This window comes from Aphelocoma coerulescens, chromosome 3 (genome assembly GCF_041296385.1).
Source record: "Aphelocoma coerulescens isolate FSJ_1873_10779 chromosome 3, UR_Acoe_1.0, whole genome shotgun sequence".
Lineage (NCBI taxonomy): Eukaryota > Metazoa > Chordata > Aves > Passeriformes > Corvidae > Aphelocoma > Aphelocoma coerulescens.
This window is the reverse complement of record NC_091016.1, coordinates 94152754-94173645: the sequence shown is the minus strand read 5'-3', so window position 1 is coordinate 94173645 and position 20892 is coordinate 94152754. Positions and strand designations below refer to the sequence as shown.

At 39.7% G+C, this 20892-nt stretch overlaps 1 protein-coding gene across 1 annotated transcript in view; it reads left to right on the top strand.

Moving 5' to 3' along the window:
- Positions 1 to 20892, top strand: part of CD109 (CD109 molecule) — a 73149-nt gene that overhangs the window by 1965 nt on the left and 50292 nt on the right. Inside the window, 3 exon segments of the mRNA XM_069011315.1 lie at positions 13387 to 13415; positions 17015 to 17245; positions 17389 to 17514. Of these exon segments, the coding sequence (XP_068867416.1) occupies positions 13387 to 13415; positions 17015 to 17245; positions 17389 to 17514 (386 nt within the window).

The window sequence follows — 20892 nt, the reverse complement described above, 5'->3', positions numbered from 1 at the left end:
TTGAAAGCCAAAGTTTTAAAAAGAAAATAAATTGCCTTCTCCTTTTCTTCCACTAACTATACTGGCTATTATTTCCTGCTTCTGTTCTGCTTTGACATAGAATTCAGTGAGCCTTGCATGAGTTTCAACCTGTCTGTTTTTGTCCTTCTCAACATTAAAAGCCAGACAAGCAACTGCTAATTCCAAGCTTCTGAAAGTATGTGGCTGTCTCTATCTTTTGAGCACACAGAATAGTGCTTGACACTGGAAGCTGCTGAAGTCAGAATGAACAGTGGGTTATCAGGAACAGGTATGATACTGTATCAGACTGGATACAGTGAGGAAAAAGGACAAATGCTATAGTGCATTACTAACTTCTAATATCTTCCTGTCTTTTAAATCTATCTTTAAATTTTCTATGCTTTTTTACTTGGTAAGTGAAACAGAAGAGAATGCTGAGCATACAGGATATTTCCTCTTGCAAAATTCTTAACACTTAGTATGTGGCCATCAATTCTTTTCTAGTCAGGTTATATAATCTGTTAGTCATTTGTTTTCTGTGAACTAATATGTAAGCAAAACTGTTAAGGGCTAGGAGCAAGGGAACTGCCCTGTAAAAGAGTATGTAGTCTTGAAGACGTGTATCCAAAGGTGCTACAGGTGTGGATTAGTTCTGCCTCAGAGAGAAAGCAAATGGTCAGAGAGAAGCAAAAGCAGCTTGTCAGAATAAGAACATAAATCTTTAATTTTTTCATTGGAGAACACAGCAATCTTAAAGTATGAAGTGGTATTGTTATAGCTGAGCTTAGGCTGTGACTATTATGGCTTGTTAAAACCTTTCAAGCCAGCTGTTGCAGTTGAAGGAAAAAACCCAAGCATATCTCCAGGCACACAAAATTTTCTTTAAATTACATAATTGCTGCATATATTAGTGCCCAGAAAATGTTGCTTTATCTGTCACTGAATACCTACCTTGGTTAGGCTGCACATTCAGTGGCACTGTTGCCTAACCTGGCTCAATTATGCTCTGTAGTTTTCCTTGCATGGTGACAGCAAAAGCAGGGGATTAACTGCTCTGAGAAACTGATCTGACTGAAAAATAAAGTTTTTATTTTGTTTGAATGTTTTTTTAGGCAGACAGATCCCCTGGTTCAATGTGCAAACGTTTGTGCTGATGGAACTGAGTTGGAAATCGGATGCTGGAGACATAGGACAGGCTGAGGACGCAGTTTTTATTAGGGATGTTTAATCTGGCAGGCCAAGTTCATTCAAGTACCTAAGTGTAAGAGGTATTACATACCTGTCTGGCAAATGCTTCTGCAGTTGCCTTAAATTAATGATTCAGCCTGGTTCTCTAGCCAGTGGCTCAATATGATGCATATACTGGTCTAAGTTTCTGAGTTAGCTCCATGAGAAGACCTTGTTGTATTAGAGGCATGGATGTTTTTAATTTCTATAATATAACTCTTGCTTTTTATAAGAAATAGAGTGTTTGCCCTCTGATGGTTGATAAAACATTTACTGTTCTAATATTGCTGGAAGTGGAATTTTTATATCTGAGTGATTCTTGGGAAATTGTTAGGGGAACACTTCAGCACTGGAGGTTGGTTCCCATCACTATTGTGCTTTTTATATAACAAAGGGAAAATAAATATTAATAACTGGCTAGAGGGTATTTGGAGTGAAGGAGAGAGTGTGCATGCACATACATTTAAAGGTATTTTGAGCTTGGCTCAGTATTCCAGAATCCAAATGTGCTGTATAGAAAAGAGATTGTTTAGGACCAATATTTTGGTACAGATGTTAAGTTAATTACATTTAATATAGTGAAAACAAACCAACTAAATGTTTGCAAGGGGGAGGTTGCTGCTACAGGTAAACTTTGTGTGAGCAAGCATAATCCAAAAAAAAAGAATGCGTCACCAGGAGATAACAGGTTTCCATTGCCTAGAGCAGACTCCAGGAGAACACAAAGCACTAACTGAAGCTGTTTGTGTGCGGTGTACCAAGCCTTGACACACTTTCTGTGGAGCTGCAGTATCAGAAAGATCCTCACCCTGATTGAAAAGAGGGGTAACGATGGCTGATGTGCAGTTGGAGCTGTTGGGTTTTCTGTGTCACAATAGCAAAAAAGAAATTATGGTGATAGCAGATGGACAAGTTAAATTCCCTGCATGAATAGCTTGATCTGTACTGATTGCAGTGAAGAGTGACTCTTGCCATGCATATTTATCCAGTCATTAACAATAAAGATGTAGTATGAATTGGCAGGAGGTGTTTTCTTACAGGGTTTGCTACCCAGACATTGCCGTGTGTGTTAGTGTATGAGCAACCTTATACCTTAATTGCGAGAGGTTCTGAAAAGTATTTTCGGTGTTGGTGCTAGAATGGTTTGGAAAGAATAAGTAGCATATAAGTTGGAAAACAAAACTTGTTTTCAGAAAAGCTTTCACGTGTGGTGAGGTGTCATCACTTGCCCAACAGTGTGAATGTTTTTAATTCTAAAGAATAAGATTAATTAGTTAGAGCTTTTGGTATTTAAGGTACAACATAATGTATTTAAGGCATGCTGAGTGAAAATTATGTGAACTTACTGAAGAATTTGGTTTACAGCAATGTGCACAGTTTGTAAATTACTTGTACATGTTAATTAATATATGCTGCTTTTCTGTATTTCTAGAGAGGAGTACATTTACTTGTTAACAGAGGTTACTGAGCTAGAGCATGGTAAATACTCAGCTAGGATTTATGAAGCATGATAGTTCGTGAGAATGTTTGTCAAGCTCAGACATGTAGTGATCCTCCATATAGACAATGGAAAATCTCCTTTTACCAGAAGGCATGTTTTACACGCTTAATAATATGATTCTGACCATGTCAGTGTGAGAAACAGTGAGAAACACTAGGAATAGTAAGTTGTAAAGTAACACCTAAATGGGAATGAATGGCCGAAAACCACCAATCCCTGTTAGTAACCTTGAGTTGTCTCTGCACCTTATGTCAGGATAAACTGACTGAGTTATTGGCAACTGTGCTGTCTGTGCTGAAAATCTGTGGGGTGAAGGGTTTTGCTGGCAGTTTAGTGGAACATTTCCTTTCTGCCTAATTTTTCATCAATGCCTAAAAAGCCAAACAGTGAGAGGGTAGGAGTTGCAGCAGTGATTTTGCATCCATAACCTCCATATCCAAAAATATGTGTAGCTGTGCCTCCTGAAAAATAAGTTGTTAAATAGTCAGCACATGCACGTAACCTATGCAAAATCAGAATGAAGGAAAACTTTTTGGGAAGGAGGTGTTGGGGCTGGACCCAGAGATGACTCAGGTGGTAGAGAAGAAGGTGCTCTCTTATGGGCTTTCAGATTGCTGGAGTACATAAAAGAAAAAAACAAACCCAAGAACATAAAAGAACAAAACCCAACAGGTTTCTGTGCCTGTTTTTGAATCCATCTTGCTGACAGGCCCATTAATTGTTTGCAGAAAAATGGGAGTAATGATCCCACCCAGTACTTGAGCTTTTTTTATTGTTTGGATGCTGCTTGAGATTTGAGGGAAAGAGTCCTTCTGTTACTCAAGGCTTACGTGTTTGTACATGAGGCTTTTCTGGTCACCATGTTCTTAGCCGAGACCCAGCCAGGGAGGGTGTGGCAGACTGAGCACTACAGGCTGTTTCACAGTACCTTCAGAAGGGTAGGATAAAATAGAAATGGAGACAGTGGGGCGACTCATACAGACAAGGGACTATTACGTGTCCTAGTGTGCGATTCCCTGTTGCTACTGTGAGCTGGAGGGGCGTTGCAGCTTTTAGTAAAGGGAGGAGAGAGAAGAGCAAACTAAAGGCTGTGAATTAGGGAAAAAAGAAATGATGACTATTAACAACAGGAATTGGTAGGTAACATGCTGTCAGAAGCAAGAAGAGAAGCAGAGGGTGAAAATTCCTGAGAGATTCATACTAAAAGGGTAAGTACACATTAACAGAGCAGAAAGGTAAGAAATGAAGTAACTAAACATGATCTAAACTGGCCAAAAAAACAACAGAAAGAAGGAAAACCGTATGTAGAAACTGTAAATGAAATCAGTTTACAAAGGAACTTAAAAAAATAGCATGGGTAATGAAGAACAAAACTGCTAAGGCCAAACCTACAGTATGAAATCATGTGAAGCATAGTAAGGCAGGGTTTTTAAATACCATATTGGTAGCAACAAAGCTAGCAAAGGGTGTGGCTTGCTACTCTTACTAGAACAGTTGCTACTTCTGTGGCTTGCTACTGTGATGATTAATGATGCTGAGAGGCAGTAAGTTTTCAGGCTTCACTAAGATCAACTGCTGTGGAAGAGGCTTAAGAATTAAAATAACGGAAGGGGAGGAACAGTTTTAAGAGTACTTTGGTAAACTAGGTGTTTAGGCCTGATAAAATTACTTGTAGAATATTTAAGGAATTGACTGAAATAATTTTAAATCTGCTAGTGAAGGTTTGAGAGCGTGAGTGAACAGAGAGGTTCTGGAAGATTGAAAACCTGCAAATAAAATGTATTGCACCATGGGTTGGCAAAGGTGGAGAAGAAGCAGGATTTTGTTAGATTTTGATTTTACTAAGGCTTTTGATAGTCTGGCATGGCACTCTGACAAGCCAGCTGGGGAGGCAGGGACAGCATGAAATATTTATTTAATATGTTTGTGGCTGGATCAAGTAAGTCTAAGTGGCTCACTCTCAAACAGGAAATGAGTTGCCCTGAAACTGCATTGTTCAGTATGACTGACATGAATTAAAAAGGGAGAATGTATATTAGATTAGTGAAGGGGTGGTAAGGACACCTGGAGAAAGGATTAGATTTTGAATGCATTTTGCAATACCAGAAATGATTAGGGGAAAAACTGGAGTGTGATCATTAGAACTAGTGCATAATTCTGCTTTTGTTGATGAATAAAAGAACATGCATTTATTGGATGGGGAACAAGGCGCAGGAACAGTCCTGCAGGAAGGGGGATGTGTATATAGGGGGGGTGGTGGTTTAAAGGTAACAGAAGGTGAAGGCTTGTAAATAATACTGTGGTGCTCAAAAAAGAAGGTGAATATTGTACTCAAAGGTATACACAGAAGTATTTTCTGTAAGCGATGAGAAATTATTCTAGTAATCTTCGCAGCCTAATTAGGCATCCTGGGGAATGCTGTGCTTGATTTTTGGCACTCATCATCGAGCCTGTAAACCAACTGGAGAAATGCCAGGGAAAGCAGAGGGAAGGATCGGAGATCTCTCAGGAGACATGTTCAAACCTGACAGAAGAAGATGGGCTTTCACATGAGATGAAAATAAATTGTGGAACTCCATGTCCCAGTTGTGGATGGAAAACACGATTGCACAAATTTACAAGACAAAAGTCCATGAAGGATTGGCCCAGTATAAAGACACACACATTGCACAGGCTGGGAAGAGTACCCAGGAGAGGTCACTATGTACTTGTTCGGTTTTTACGCTCTTCAGATGTCTGTCCTTGACTATCGTGGTATCCCGCGGTGGTAGGGAGGAGAAGAGAGATCCAGCAGGCAGGCAATGTGCAGCAAGATTCCTTTATTTAATTGTTTTACAACTCTTTTATAGACCTTTTTCTTCATAGTCTAATTGGTCAAAGGATCAGCCACCCCTTGGGGTGATTGGCTAAAATCCTAAAACACCCATTGTCAAAATATTTTCCTACTGTACCATAAACAAAGCTTTGCAAGGTTGCAGATGTTCATAGCTCATAGAACTCTACTAATATCTTCTGTGAGAGAGAAAAATATCTCACAGGACTGGAAAGAAGCAAGAAAGATTCTTGCTAGCTGCATATTTGTATCCATGCTTGACCATTGCTGGAAATGGGACCTTAAGCCAAACAGACTTTGGTTTGACCCTGGGAGTCTCATGCATTCTGGAAAGCATCTGAGGAGAGATGGGAGGAACTGGGGTGAAGTATCAAGAGAAGTGTGCTATATACTTATATGTACTATTAGGTACATTAAAAGTAGCTTCAAAGAGAAAAGAGTGGGAGCTAACAGTAGATGGGTCTAAGGTGATGTCCTTAGTGGTGTCTAGTTAGAAGGAGATCCAAGCTGAAGTACTGAGTTATAGAAGTACCTGCGGAGGCAGCAAGCAGTTGGGAAATTCGGGAGTTTCCAGTTATACAGAGGCAACCTCTCTTTTCATGAGACCCTCATGTCTGTCAGCACTGGCAGTGTTGCTGGTTTCCATGCTGTGCTATTCATGACTACCTGTTTGTGAAGGCAGAGTTGAGATCCTGTCAGCAGAGACTGAATAAAAAGTGTCAAGAGATGATGCTGTTTCACCTACATTCACTGCAGTCTAAGTAAGTATGTGTGTAGAAAACATGGCTATAGTGACAGACCACTTCTTCAGCTTCCTGGAGGTATAGCTGTGAAGTCCAGGTACCTATTTTGTATGGTTAGGGATTTATATTGCCTTTATTTACTGATGAAGGAAGTCTCTGGTAATACATTTATATATTCAAATAATATTGTTGCCTCAAGAAGGTTATGTGGCTTTGTCATCACAAACTTTGAATGTGTTCCAGAAAATGGAAGAAAACCAATATGAAAACAAACCTCCTCCTTTCACTCCCTCTAAGCAGAAATTTCAGTAGATTCTGAATGCATTATTTGCAGTGAATGAGTTTGAGAAGTGACTTGACTTTGAAATTTTGCTCCAGTTGCAGCAGTTGATGTGGTGAGGGTGGTATTAATACTGCCAAATGTGTAGCATGTACAGGCTTAGCCATATTTTGTCCTAATGTGATTTTCCTGTGTTTTAAGTTGGAATAAAAACTGCAGTTGCTTTAAATTGCCTTAATAGTGGCTTTGTCTGTGTTTATTTCATGGATATCAGAGTGGATAGTAATGGTGGCCAGTAGTGCCTTGAAAGCAGGATGTGCAGATGCCTGTGTGTTTGTGTGTAGTCACCGAAGGGATGAAATGTATTTCACATTTAGTTGTGTAAAAGGCTTAAGTCTGAGATTATTCTGCATTGTCTGTATAGTTTCATGGACTGAATCTGATGTCAAGAACGTTTCCTGTGTAGTATTCAAGAATTGCCTTCCTAACAGCTGTAAATTTATAATTCATGGCAGTATAGTTGTTACGGTATGGTAGGCAGTGGTAATGTCATATGCATGACTAGAAGTCCATGGATAGCTTTTTAGGTTTGTCTTGGGAAAAAAAGTTGAAAAGAGGCTGTACTTGAGTTTAAGCAATGGTAGTGCCTGGATAGCTCTCAGAAGGTCTCTGATTACAAAGATTATTTAGTTTTGCAGATATGAAGCTGTTCTGTTTTCCTACCCAGCATGCAGTGTCTTGGATAAACCAGAGAATGTTTTCTAAATATTGTGTTCTTGCAACTGGCTGGTCTCTGTCTACTCAGCTGAAAGTGGTAATAATAATATAATCCATGGAGTTGGTTGGTTGACTTTAGAAGATTGAGTGAGGAATCACATGTCTGAATTGTGCTTTAGGTTTAAAAAGGGCCAGTTATCAGGAAACAGGCTACTTGCTTGGGGAAGGGATCATGGACTTAGCAGGGCAAGGGAAGAGGTGCCCAGCCATAGGCAGTATCTGTTGGTCTGAGAGGGTGGGAGATGGTGGTTTTCCTCAAGGGTAGAGCTGACAATGCTGACAAGAGAAGAATGGCTGAATCAATAGAAGGGACAAGCACGGGGGGGTACCATGACTCCTTTGCCATGTAAGGTGGAAAGACACAGAGAATGCTGTGGTCAGGGGGCAGAGAAGAGGAAGGACAGTGCTTCTTCTGCTTTTCTTCCGTCCTCTAGGGCTGTGATGCCCAGTCTCTTGACCAGGCCCTCAGGTGATAAACTTTGGTCCAGATTAGATTATTCCTCCTGTCCCTTTACATCTTTCTCTATAGGTAGCACGGCTATCTTGCCCCTCTCTCTCCCCCTTTACAATTTTGGAGCGCTTTTAGCCTCCAGGTTTGCAAAAACAATTGAAAAGGAAAGGGGGTGGAGGAAATAGGGAGGAGGGTAGGAAGCGGCTGTGGAGGGAAATGTCTGTAGTGCTGGCAGACAGGCCTTAGGAGGTTTTTTGGAGTAAGTTATACCCCTTTGCTGCAGGCCTGTTGGCCTTATTTGGCTTTGGATGTCAGCCTGAATGCTGACATCCCCTGGCAATCCCTGTTCCGTGTTTGAGTGCTGTATTGCCCCTCCTCCTGTCATCTGGGCCAAACTGAGCCATAACTTAACAGCAGTGGCTCAAGCTCTGTATTTTGGGCTGTTTGCATAGCTGATCAGTGCTAATTTGGGTGATAGATTTAGCATGATAGATGAGGAGTATAATGTTTTTAAAGCAAACTGCGAACTCAACAGATTTGCAGGTTGTCTTTGAAGAATAAGTGCTTTTTACTTCCTGGACAGCTTAGGCCTTGGCATTACTGCTTCCTTTTTTTTTTTTTTTTTAACACAAAAAGAGTATATATTTTGGACAGGAATAAAAATCTGGAAGGACATTGAAGAACACAAATTTTTATTTATATGATGTGAGTTTTTGAAATAGATTCAGCAGTAGAAAATAACTCCATTTGCCACTCCAAAGAAAATGTTTTTCTGTAAACATTTCCTAAGCATGGATAGATATATGAACACAGCTGCCAGAGAAAAGATGTGGCATCATTTCAGTAAATCAATCTGAAGTGATTCCAGTTATAATTTTTCTGATCTCACACATTACTAAGAAGGATTGAGGACATAGGTAGAAAAGTTTAAGTGAGAAAATTTGTTTGTAGCAACAACTGCCACATGAGCTAGAATATACAGTCAGTGCTGACTTTATGTAAATGAGAGACTGAAGTGCTACTTTACTGATGTATATTGGCACAAGCTCTAGTTCACTGTGCCAAGCCATACAGCCATTTTTCTCAAACCTCTGTCCTTTTTTAGGGGTGGAAGCTGGAACATTTATGAGTATTCCTAGTGGTGTCATCTCAAGAAGAGGTAGCATAAGTTTCTGTGTTTGGGTCAGGCCCATGAAGTGGGAAGAATTTAAGATACCATTGTTTGTGCAGTTCTCCATAAGTCTGAAAAAAGCATGCATGTGTTTACATAGAATTTTTTCTATTTGCTTTATTGATAATAATACTGTTAGACTGACAAAAAATGGTATTCCAAAAAACTGTATTCCTTCAATAAATACTGCATTGAGAAAATACATGGAAATACAGTGAAAACAAATGCCACTCTCTCCTGCCATCTATACTGGTGACATGTCACTCCCACACTGTCTTTGATTCCTCTTCTACTGGAAAATCCTAAATGCCAAGGATTCTGAGGAAAAGGAGGCAGGAGAGAGTGGCATTTGTTTTCACTGTATTTCCATGTATTTTCTCAATGCAGTATTTATTGAAGGAATACAGTACAAGCCTCAGGAATTCTGTGAAAGAAATGGTTTTGCAAATGATGAGGAAAGATATTTTTTTCTTGAAGGCTCATGTGGCTTCTGTTGGGATTTTTGGTAGTTTGTTTTTTAACCGTCTTCAAGATTAGTCCAGAACAGTCCACTGAATTTTTCCTGTCTCTCCCTAAAACCAAGTTGTGGTTTCCAGCTGGAAGTTTTCAGTAACTAATCTCTTGTGGTAACAGGGACCTGTGCACTTGCCTGGTTGTTCCCATTTGCTATGTCCCATTGCAGTTGTGCTGGTGACTCCGCTGCTGCGGAGAGCAGATGGGATGAATCAGGAGGAAGTGTTTTGTGGTTTGCAGTGCTTGGTGTAGGTGGCTTAGCTGTTCTGGGTCCCTTCTAAACCTACTTCTTCTGCCTGGAGTTAGTTACCTGTATTTCATAACTGAAGGGATTCTTTGCAGGGATGTGTTGAAGAAGATAGAAGACTGTTGCCATTTCTGGGGACAGTAGACACCAGACTTGACTGATCTCATGTGGAAGTGTTACACACTGCATGTGGGTAAAAGTCAGCTGCATGATAGCAGGGCTTGCAGCAGGGCAGTGCTATGTGCTAGCTGTTGGACCATGGTTAATTCCTTATAAACCTGAAATTGCTGTATGATTAAATACAACTTTAATTCATCAAGTGATGAGAAAAATTGGTGAATTTCCGCTATTCAGCATTGGCATAAAGGAAACGTTTTGCCTATAGCTCTTGCTTGAGCATGTCCAAAGTCATCCCTAGGCGTAGCTGAGCAGAGCTCCAGGGAATTGACTGCAGCTTGATAGTCTCTGAGAACATGGGAAAATCTTTCATGACAGGGGGATCCACTGCAATGCTAAAGAATTTCAGATCTGCCCAGGCTGCTCAATTCCTAGCAAAATAATTATGTAGTGACATAAATTGGAAGATTACCTCATGCCCTGGAGCCTCTTTTATGATTTTCACTGGCTGGGAATTAGCGCTCTGGGCTTTATCACAGCAGCCAGGGAGGCTGTGGCTCCCTAGCACTGCCTCAGAAGGTAAATCCTTTCTGAGTTGCACAAATGCAACTGTGATATAAATCTCCCTCCTCCCCAACTCTTTCCCCATCTGCCATCACAGTTGTACCTAGCTCAGACCTGATGTTAGATCTCCCAGCCTTGGGAACAGGAAAGAAACCCTGCCATGAGATTTCTGGTTTTTTGCATGCCACTTGTTCTCAAAGCAGGTGGAGGCAAGAAGGCACTACCCTGATGAAAAAGCTTTGAAGTGCCTGCCCTGTTAAGGTTGCTTTGCAAGCTGCAAGATGCTGTACAGGACACTGTGCAGCCGTTCCCCTTGTCACTCTGCTCTTGCAGTGTGTGGGTACCAGTGTGTTTGCACTGGTGGGGTAAAGATGGAAATAGAAACCCTGTGGGGTGGGCTATAGTACAAATACCAGATTTGTGGTTGGTGTCTCCCAGTGTACTGAAGTCACTCCTGTAGCCATTGCTGTAATTAGCTGTGTGGGTTAGATTAAAGCTAGCGTAGCAGAACTTAACCATGTGCATATCCTCTCAGACACATGTGATAAATGGTTTCTATTCCTTGTTAATAACCAGTTATCAGCAGTGACAAAGGCTTTTTTTTTTTCTCTGGTGACACAGTGTTATGGGTTGTGGTTGTACAGACCCCGGCTTTAGCACAGCCTTACTTCACACAGGGAAAGAAAAAAGAGGAGGGTTAGAGTTTTAGTGTATAACTGAGAGAAATTTCAGGAGGTAACTTGGTACCATTTCTGTTGCTAGTTACTGTGCATCTTGCTCCCTTTACAGTGAAATATAATTCCCTTAAGAAAAATTCTTCCTACTTAACAATAACTTACCCTCTCCTGAGTTAGGAAGCCATAAGTTTCCTTTAACTAAAATCATGTCTCTAAGTGCAGTTGTTTGGGCATGGGGTTGTTTGGGTAGGTGTTGGGAATAAATACATCAGTGCGCCTAGAGGTGTTTACATTGCCTGTGGATCAGGTACTCTGCAGGAGTTTGTAATTCCTCTCCTGTAGCTGATAGTTGTCCTGTAGCCCTGTGTGCCAAGCAACCTTGGCCAAGTGTGGGGGCTCCCTGCCGCTGTGAATTGGGGCAGTCTCCACTGGCTGCTGAGAAAAGTATTTTGCTGGACACTCCTGTCTGGAAAGCATCAAAGGCCAGTGGGGTTCCTCAAGAGTTAATGACTGCATGGTTGCTTCTCAAGTGGAGAGAAAGATGATACAAAAAAAAAATGTAGGTTTAGTAGCAACATTAGCACGTTGTGGAAAGAACTGTGTTCCTTAGGCACAGTATTGCCCATGCCTGTCAAGCTTTTGAATACCAGAATGAAGTATTGGAGTGTGCTACCCACAAACTTCATTTGTGGGATGTGAGTCATTTGGTTTAACCCAGTTTATCATTTGAATAGATGGTACATGCTGGATAGCATTTTTCCTTTAGTGGTGTGGCAACAGTCAGGGCAACCTGTATTCAGTTCATTGAGATTCCTTCTGTTTGCCACTGTCAAAGGAAAGAATTCATTGACTTCTAAAACTAACATTTATTGAAGTTCAGAGGTCAAGTGATTACTTCATCTTGGAATGCCTTTAGGTCCAGGATCAAGAAGGACATTAATAAATAAATAATTTTTTTTTTGCTTACTCTGGGAAACAGTTGAGTAAAAGACAGGTGTAAACCCATTGCTTTTTAGGAGATATAGAAAGGTCTAACTGAATGGAATCAGCAGAAACAAATACAAGTCACCAGTGTGCCTTGGCAGCCAAAAGGGGGAACCATATAATTGAGGGGTGCATCAAGCACAGCATCCCCAGCTGATCAAGAGAGGTGATTATCCCACTGCATTCAGTTTTGGTACTGCCTCACCTTTAGTACTCTTCTGCAGTTCTGGGCCCCACAGTTTTAGAAAGTCCTTCAGTGCATCTAGAGGGGGGTGACAAAACTGGTGACAGGGCTCAGAGGCACATCCTGTGAGGAGCAGCTAAAGACTTTGGGTTTCTCTAGTCTGGCTGAGGGGCACTCTCATTGTTATCTATAGCTTTCTGAGGAGGGGAAGTGGAGAGAGAGGTGTGATCTCTTCTCCCTGGTATCCAGTGGTAGGAGGTGTGGGAATGCTTGAGAGCTGCACTGGGGAGGTTCAGACTGGACATTAGGAAGCATTTCTTTACTGAGAGCATGGTCCACCACTGGAACCGGTTTCCTAGGCATGTGGTTGATGTCTGAAATCTGTCAGTGTTTAAGAGGATTTTGGACAATGCCCTTAAAAACATGCCTTAACTTTCTGTGAGCCCTGAAGTGATCAGGCAGTCGGACCATAAGATGATTGTAGGTCCCTTCCAGCTGGAATGTTCTGTTTTATTCTGTTCTGTTCTATTCTATAATACATTATGTAATTAAGATAAGAGCTGTGGTACTAATGGCTTCATGATGTAATGAGTTTAACAGGACATTTATTTGGATTCTAAAAATATTTGAGACCACATTACCTAAAACAGTTAAAGCAGTGTTATATTAACCCAAATATATTGATATGTTAGTTACTTTTTCCCATGGTGACGTAATGCAGTGAGGTTAATTCTGGGTGCTCATTTGCTTAAGGGTGATAAATCCTGTGCATTATTTTAAAAATTTTAGCCTTTACCTGGGCTGCAGAATCAATGGGAAATAACTTGGGTGGCATAGAGGGTTGAATGGATCATAAAAGTGTTTCAGTCTCTGTGAATGTAAAGAAAAATGTTCAAGCAGTGAACATGGACAACCAGCCCCCACCAAACACAGAAGTAATGTTGCTGTAGGCTGATGTTTATATGTTTGCAGCAGTGCAACAGGTATCTCACATCTTCCATCAGCTGTGTAGGGGGAGGAGCACTGCTCTTCTAAGATAATGTTGATGTTTTGGTAAGTTTATGGTTATTAATCTCACAGATTTCTGACTGTGTGGTATTTCTTCTTTTTTGTTCAGATACCTTTGGGACTCTTGTTCTTCCAGTAGTAAGTATTTTTTTCATTTCCTCCTTCCTTAGAAAATGTTGACTCCCTGTAACTTACCATCTGTTGGTGCCAATGATATATTTTGCATGTGATCTCAGTTATTTTCACAGTCTCAGATGAGTGTATTTACTGACCAAATCAAGGATTTTTCAGATCAAATGCTCTGCATCTTGTTAGAAGTAATTACAGAATTTGGGAGCTGATTTCCAGCATCAGCACAAACTATCCTAAAAACTTGAACACAGAAATTTGATTTGTGGCTTTTTTTACTGGCTGATAACCTACATCTGTATTTTAGACACACCATGAAGGCTAATTACAGCTGAAAAAATTGTGAAGAGCAACAATTGAGAAATACTAAAATAAAAATATATTTATGTACAGTCTTTGTAAGGGTTTGGAAATGCACATTCAGTAAAAGTACATAAAAAACCCCAGAAGTGTATCTTGAATTGTGTGTTGTGTATGAATCCTGAATTTGTGATCCTGAATGTTCATCTTGAAAACCCAATCTAAAGAGTTATGTACTTATATCAGGAAAAAAGTTTTACCAAAGTCATCCTTAAGTCTGGGTATCCTTTAATCCTGGGATTAAGTTCTGATCTCAAATAAACTGTCTCTGATTAAATAATCTGGAACTATTTGATAGATAATCAATGACAATGAGCAGCTCAACATTATGAAAATTACTAGGTTGAAATGCATCTTTATGAACTATAGCAAATGTAGAAAATTCCATTCATTAAAAAAACCCCTAAATTAACAAGTTCCTTAATATAATCTGGGCAGGTCTTAAAATGTTCAAGCACCTAAGACTAGGCAGGGTACTTTCCTCCCTCTCTTGCTGCTATCTGAAGGATGAACTGACTCATTTTTTAACAGCAAGATTTTTTACTCATTTGTGTAGCCACAGTAGACTTAGGTTTTGTCCAAAGTGTAATTTGCTGGTAGCAGAAGGTGGGTGATGCATTTCTGGATTCAGCCTTGTCTTTTCCAGAGGAAACAGTAGTTGCTTTGTCTGAGGTACTTGTGGTGGTGGTTGGTGTAGTCAGAAGTACGTGAAATGGCCTTTTTCTCCCTTCTGTTAGGAGTGCCAAAATGGGGATAGTAATACCATTCATTTGGGATGTTTTGACTAAGATAAAATATTTTCGCAGCAAGTTCCTACTACTTAGTGTTAAAAGCTGCCTTGCTCATATTTGGGTTGAGAAACAACCCTTTAGAAAAGGAATTGGTGGGCTGAAGTAGTTACTATTATTGTAGCAATGACCTTGTGGAAGTGTTGTATTGGTGCAGTTTCTGGTAGCATAGATGTGCGAAACAGAAGGTGGGTTACATTGCACCTCAGCTGTCCTAATCCACTGCCATGGCCATGCAAACCTCATTGTCTCTGACCTTTGCATCAAGAAAGATACAGTAGGCAGTTTTGTTATCGTGTTTCGGGAAGGAAGGATCTTTTGAGATATAAAAAGTGTAAAAATCTAGGGAGGAACCCACGCAATCTATCAATATTTGTGATAGGAAAGAGATACAGGAAAATAGATGAGGTCTCTAAATGGCATTTACAGATTTTTAAAGAAGAAATCAAAGACAATAATTGCAAGCATGTTAAAATAATGCTGTAAGTACAGTTCACTGCAATGATGAAACAAAACAAGGTTAGTTTTCCCCATTTTGATTTTGAATGATTATAATGTGTCCTGGACTTCCTGTAGTGAATCTTACATGCTTTTTAGGGATTACAGCTTCTTTAAGAAATACTAAACATTCATAAATGAATATTTGAGGTAATAATAAGCTAATATTTGATAGATGCAGTAGCTAAGGCTGTAAGATACTGCAGAATACTTGGTGTGGAATTTGGAGGGTGTTGAAATATGTGAATCATATGTTCTTGGCAATGTGTGTACAAAAACCTGCAGCTGAACAAAATGCAAAATCCATTTCAGTGTGAAGCTTTGGATTTATAAAATTAAATTTTAGATGCAGATTTTAAAGGGGCGATGTCTTATTCCCATGTCATCATAGGCCTGCTCATGGGTGAAAAAGAGCCTTTTTATTTTTCCCCCTTCTTGATGTTTTTTTTTTCCCTGGCTTGTTTTTAAAAACCGAAAGTCAGCAGAGAGGGATAGAATTGTAGTTGATACCTCTTTAGATGTAAACACACAGAGAAGGAAATGTGTTCTCTACAGACATTTGCATCTACCTCATTTGTCACCAGTGACATTTTCCCATGTTTGTGAATGCCTGTTACCTCACTGTGCACTGTTAAAATGAGCTTTGACAGCAATTCAGCCTTTCTTTATAGGACTTGGTAGGATACTTTTGAAGTGCTGTGCCTGGTGAGTTAACAGCTGTAATTTTCATTACAGTGCAAGAGAAGTGCTTCAGTTCCATATGTTATGCTGAAAAATGCTAGCCTGTTTGCTTTAGTTGTCTTAACTTCAGAGGTTTTACTCCAGATTTACAGTTTTAATTCCAAACAGAAGCATGTGACTCTTAAGCTTTTCAGCAGGGCTGCTTGTTGGAATTAGCTGTGTTAAAACCCTTTCCTTTCTTCAAAGAGATGTTCTGGCAGTACAGAAGCCAGCATCTGGGCTGGGATGTCCCTGGAGTCAGTGGTTGTCTGTGAAGGCTCTGCTCAGCTAAAATTCCAGTGTGCTGCAGCATCTCTGCTTTAAGCCTTTCAACCCCTGTGACTGAGATTCCTCCCAGCTAACTTTAGGAAATGAAGTGATGCATTATGAGCTCTGGATTTCTGCTGTGCACTGGAAAGACACAGAGAGAGAGAGAGAGAGAAAAGAAACCTGTGCATGATTACTCTGATCTTAATGTGGTCTAAATTTCCTTGCCAGTGATACCTGTCTTTTCTGCCTGTACTGTAGAATCCTTCAATGTCTATCCAAAATGAGTTAACCATATGCAATTTCTGTTCCTTCATTTCTTAATATTTTGGGAAGAATAATTATTTTACTTTCTAAATGAGTCACAGTATATGCTGTAATTATGAATCATTAAACTGAAATGGGACAGAATCTGTGAAGTTGCTATTGAAAAACAGTACATCACCTCATGAGATATTAATTCTGTGTTTGATTTTTCTACCCCAAAGGATATAAAGCTAAAGACTGTAAAAAAATAAGTGCAAAGTTCTCTTACAGTCCTGCTCATCTTGCTTACACATACCTTCTTCAGATCTTTTTTTTTTTGGAAAATTTAATGGCAAAAAAGTGATTAAGAAGAGTATTAGCCCATTATATCAAACCCAAGAAATTTCTAAACAACTGAAAAGAGAGAGCACAGTGTATGTATGTGTGAGACTGTGAATGGCATATGAATGCATAGATACTTGTTGAAAACACGGAAATCTGTTGAATTAGATGGAAGTCTGTTGAAAACATGCTTCTGATAACACATTTTCAGGTAATTGTGGAAATAACACATTAAAGTCATGGAAAAAAACCCTTTCTCTTTTTGAGAATATACATAAATTGACAAGTTTAGGTATATATTAGTTCTTTTTGTCAAATGTTTTTAAAATAACAGTATCTTCAAGAATATTTTTGATACCTAACAGCGAGTCACTATTTCTTTTTAAGCTGCCTCTAAACAGTGCTTCTGGGAACTACGAATTACTGGTGGAAGGCCATGCTGGTGGCCGGCGCATCTTCTCTAACCGTACCAGCTTGATGTACATGTCAAAGAGCACCTCTGTATTCATCCAGACTGATAAATCTATGTATAAACCAGGACAAGATGTGCTCTTCCGGATTGTCACTGTCTATCCTGATCTTAAACCTTACAAGGTGTCTCTGAATATATATATCCGAGTAAGTATCCGCAGGAATGTAGTGACATGTTGGAATGTGTCCTATGTTCCAAATTTGTGAAAAATACAGATCATATGTATTGCTACCTACATCTTGCTAGCAAGGCAACTCATATTTAACATGCAGCTTGACTTTTCTCCTAGGATCCTCGGAGGAAATTGATTCAGCAGTGGTTGATGGAGGAGGGTGATTTGGGTGTAGTTTCCAAAAAATTTCAGTTATCAGTGAACCCTCCACTAGGAGACTGGTCCATAGAGGTGGAAGTGAATGTGAGTATTAACATTGCCAAATCACAGAGAGATTTATTTCTTCTGCTAGCTGTGTATAAAATTGTGCTTACGTTGCTGAAGACAGTTATAAACATGGCTCATGAGATGACCAAACCCTTCCCTCATGTCAAATATTGTGCAAGATACTATGCAAAGATAATATGCAAACCTCACAAGACTGTCAGTAGTATATGGTTTTGTAGAGAAGGATACAAAACCCCACATACATACTTTATCCTAAGGTCTGTGTTTTGATTCCAGAATAAAAATGTTATTAAAATAGTGAGGGGTTGTAATACTAATATAAAAGAAAGATCTCATGGAGTATAGCTTTTTTTCTTTTTAAGTGAAGTGCCCTTACGTTTATTTTGAAAGCAAATACACAGAAATTTGCTGTGCCAGCTGTGCAGCCAGTCAAGCATCTCAAGGGTTGAAGAACAAGACTATTTACTGATCTTTAGGGGTGTTTCAGTGATTCACAATGACTGATGAGTTACTGAGGAAAAAATAACTTTATAAAATAGAGGGGATGACTAGTAATACAGAACTATTGCAAAACAAAACTGGAAGAGTCTGTGTTGCACGTTGCTATTGGCAGTAGTTCTCTCAGGCCATTCCTTCAAGCTGTGGAAGGATACACCATGGAACATGTTTCAAAAATAGCTGGAGGTTTAACTGCTCAAAACTCTGTGTGTCAGGTTTATTCAGCCTGCTTTTAAATACTTAAAATTTGGGAACTGCATTTCCTATTTGGCTTGCAGTGGCTGTTCAGAGACATTTGGCAAGTATAAACAGGACTGTTTAATGTTACATAATGAGGGAGATGATGGGTAGAAAGGAGAAAAACTCATGTGATCATGTATTACTTGGGAGTAATATTTACCAGTACCAGTTATATGTTTGATAGATTTCTGTAGGCTTAGGTATGTGAGGGTGGTGCTCAAGTGAGTGTCAGAACTGGATTTTTCAAATACGTTGTCATGTGGGTGTGGAGTTGTTGCTGTTGTCTGTGATGGGAAAAATGTATTAAGTTGTTCCTGCGCTCCTCCCTGTGCTCTGCCACTCCTTCCCATCCCCTGACTGCTGTTCAGCAGCCTCTCAGTCACGCTGAAGCAGCTGCTGTCAGGCTGAGATCTAAAGTGCAGTGGGGAAGTGACCCAAATTGAAAAGCATCTGTGTTTTTCTTTGCCTAGACCAGACCAGTTCACTGATCCGGCTGTCAAGCCATCCCCACTCACAGCTATTGTAGGTGCTTTTCAGAAGTTGGGGAAGTGTGGCTCAGACAGGGAAACAAAGGTTGATTACAGTGGTGGGCTCCTTCAACAGCTCACTTGCCAAGCAAAAAAGTGGGAAATGCTGCTTGGGATTTCTGCAAAGGCTTGAGTAATGGTGAAATTAGGAGATAATTGATGAAGGAACTGTGGCAGCTGTTTCCAGTATCTGAATGAGTGCCACTCCCTCCTAAAACAAAACCAAAAAGAAAAAACAAATTGTAGGGTTGAAAGAAAAATGCCTTGTAAATTCATCTGGGCTAATGAAACAGCTGTGAGTCAAGTGAAGGGAACCTTAATAGACTGTAGTTGATGGTATTCTAAATTTTAGCTATGCTACAGAAGGTTAATGATCCTGGAAAATATATGTCAGAGTGAGAATGTTTCTCCAGTCACGAGTAACAAGGAGAAAGTAAGTCGGGAACGTTTTGTTCCTGTCTATTTCAACACAGAGCTAAAAGGCATCAGGTAAAGGAGGTAAACAATGATTTCAAAATGACTAAAACATCATAACTGAACTGCAGAGCACAGCACTAGCAGTTATTGTGAATACTGAAAATTCAGGTGGGATCAAAAAGTGTCTGGATAAATTCACAGTACTCTCCATTGAGAACTGATAACTAAAAAGGCCTTAGGTGTCAGCTCAAGACACAGGGTCACTCCTGGCTACCCTGGTTGATGCAGTTCTCTGGGTGTTCTCTAATACTTCATGACTGCCTTTTTGGAAGATGCATTCTAACAGTGCAGATTTCTGGAGTAGCTGAATACAAAGGAACCAAACCTGGGATAAAAGGAGATCAGGCTAAATGGTTCCTTTTGACATTTAAACTCTTTGAAATTAAAATCAAAATAGAAGACAAAAAGAAGAGTATATTTTACTTTTAAAAAGTTTTAGACCTTGGTGTCCAGACAAACCTGGCTATTTTACAGTGCTTATCCTCTGGGAATAGAACAGCAACCCCAAGTCCCACACAGGAATACTTATGTTTACTTTCAGGCCCTTTTTTGTTTACACTTGCTCCGCTTTAATTGTCAAAATCCATATTGAATATAATGACAAAGCATTATGCATTATTTCTACAGCATGTGCCTACACAGCATCTTCATTGGATAAGGGTATCATATGCAAGATACATTAAATGACTATTGCAATATTCACACTATTACAGTAGGTCTGCCTAGTGTATTGTCTCACAGACTTATTTTTCTGATACTGTGTCAACCATTGGATTAATGAAACCTGCAAGACACCTTGCAGAATAAAAGAAAATAACTTTTCTAATGGGAAACTCTATACTCTTGATTGCAAGGGAGTTTATGTAGTGAAATACAGGATCATATGGGATGGGATTCAGTTTGAACATTAAGGTGTGTAGGTGTCTCTATGGTGGTGATATAGTGGAGATTTAGTTGGTGTTCAGTGAAAGCTAGTGAGTGAGTAGATCACTCCTAGTGGATATTCCTAGCTGTTACCTGGATTCTGCAGCAGTTCTGTTTTTCAAGGGAACGTACAGGTTTTATTGTGTCACATATAAAGTTGCATAGATTCAGCAATCTCTTCCTGATAACAGAGGTCACTGACAACTTAGATTTACTCCTAAGGAAGACTTAGTATATATATATGGGATTTTTAATAGGTATGTCTACCTATCCTTAACTAGTACTGCCAGCTCTGGCTCTGCTTGGTATCCAGTGCAGCTTATGGATCTGTTCAGGCTTTAGGAACATCTTCATATGGCAAACCCAGACTGATCTCTGCATGACTTAACTATCCTGTGCCATGACCTGAACTTTCTACTTAAATAGCCAGGCTTTCTTTCTCAGATTTCCCTCTTGTCTTTAAAGAGTTGTTAAATGATGAAATAACATTTCCCTTCTCGTGATTACAGATCAGTTTTCAAGTGTACTGAGTTTTGATTTTTGGAAATGCTGCCTCTGAATCCTGTTTTAAATCAGGTTTTGGCTGCTTGCTGCTGTTAAACATCCTGTAGTATTTTTTAATAAAAGTTCAGGTGTAAGTACAGCTGTTCCAGGAAAACTCAAGACAGAGTAATTAAAGTTTGGTTTCCAAGTCTCTACCTTGTATTTTAGTTGGATATCTTATATT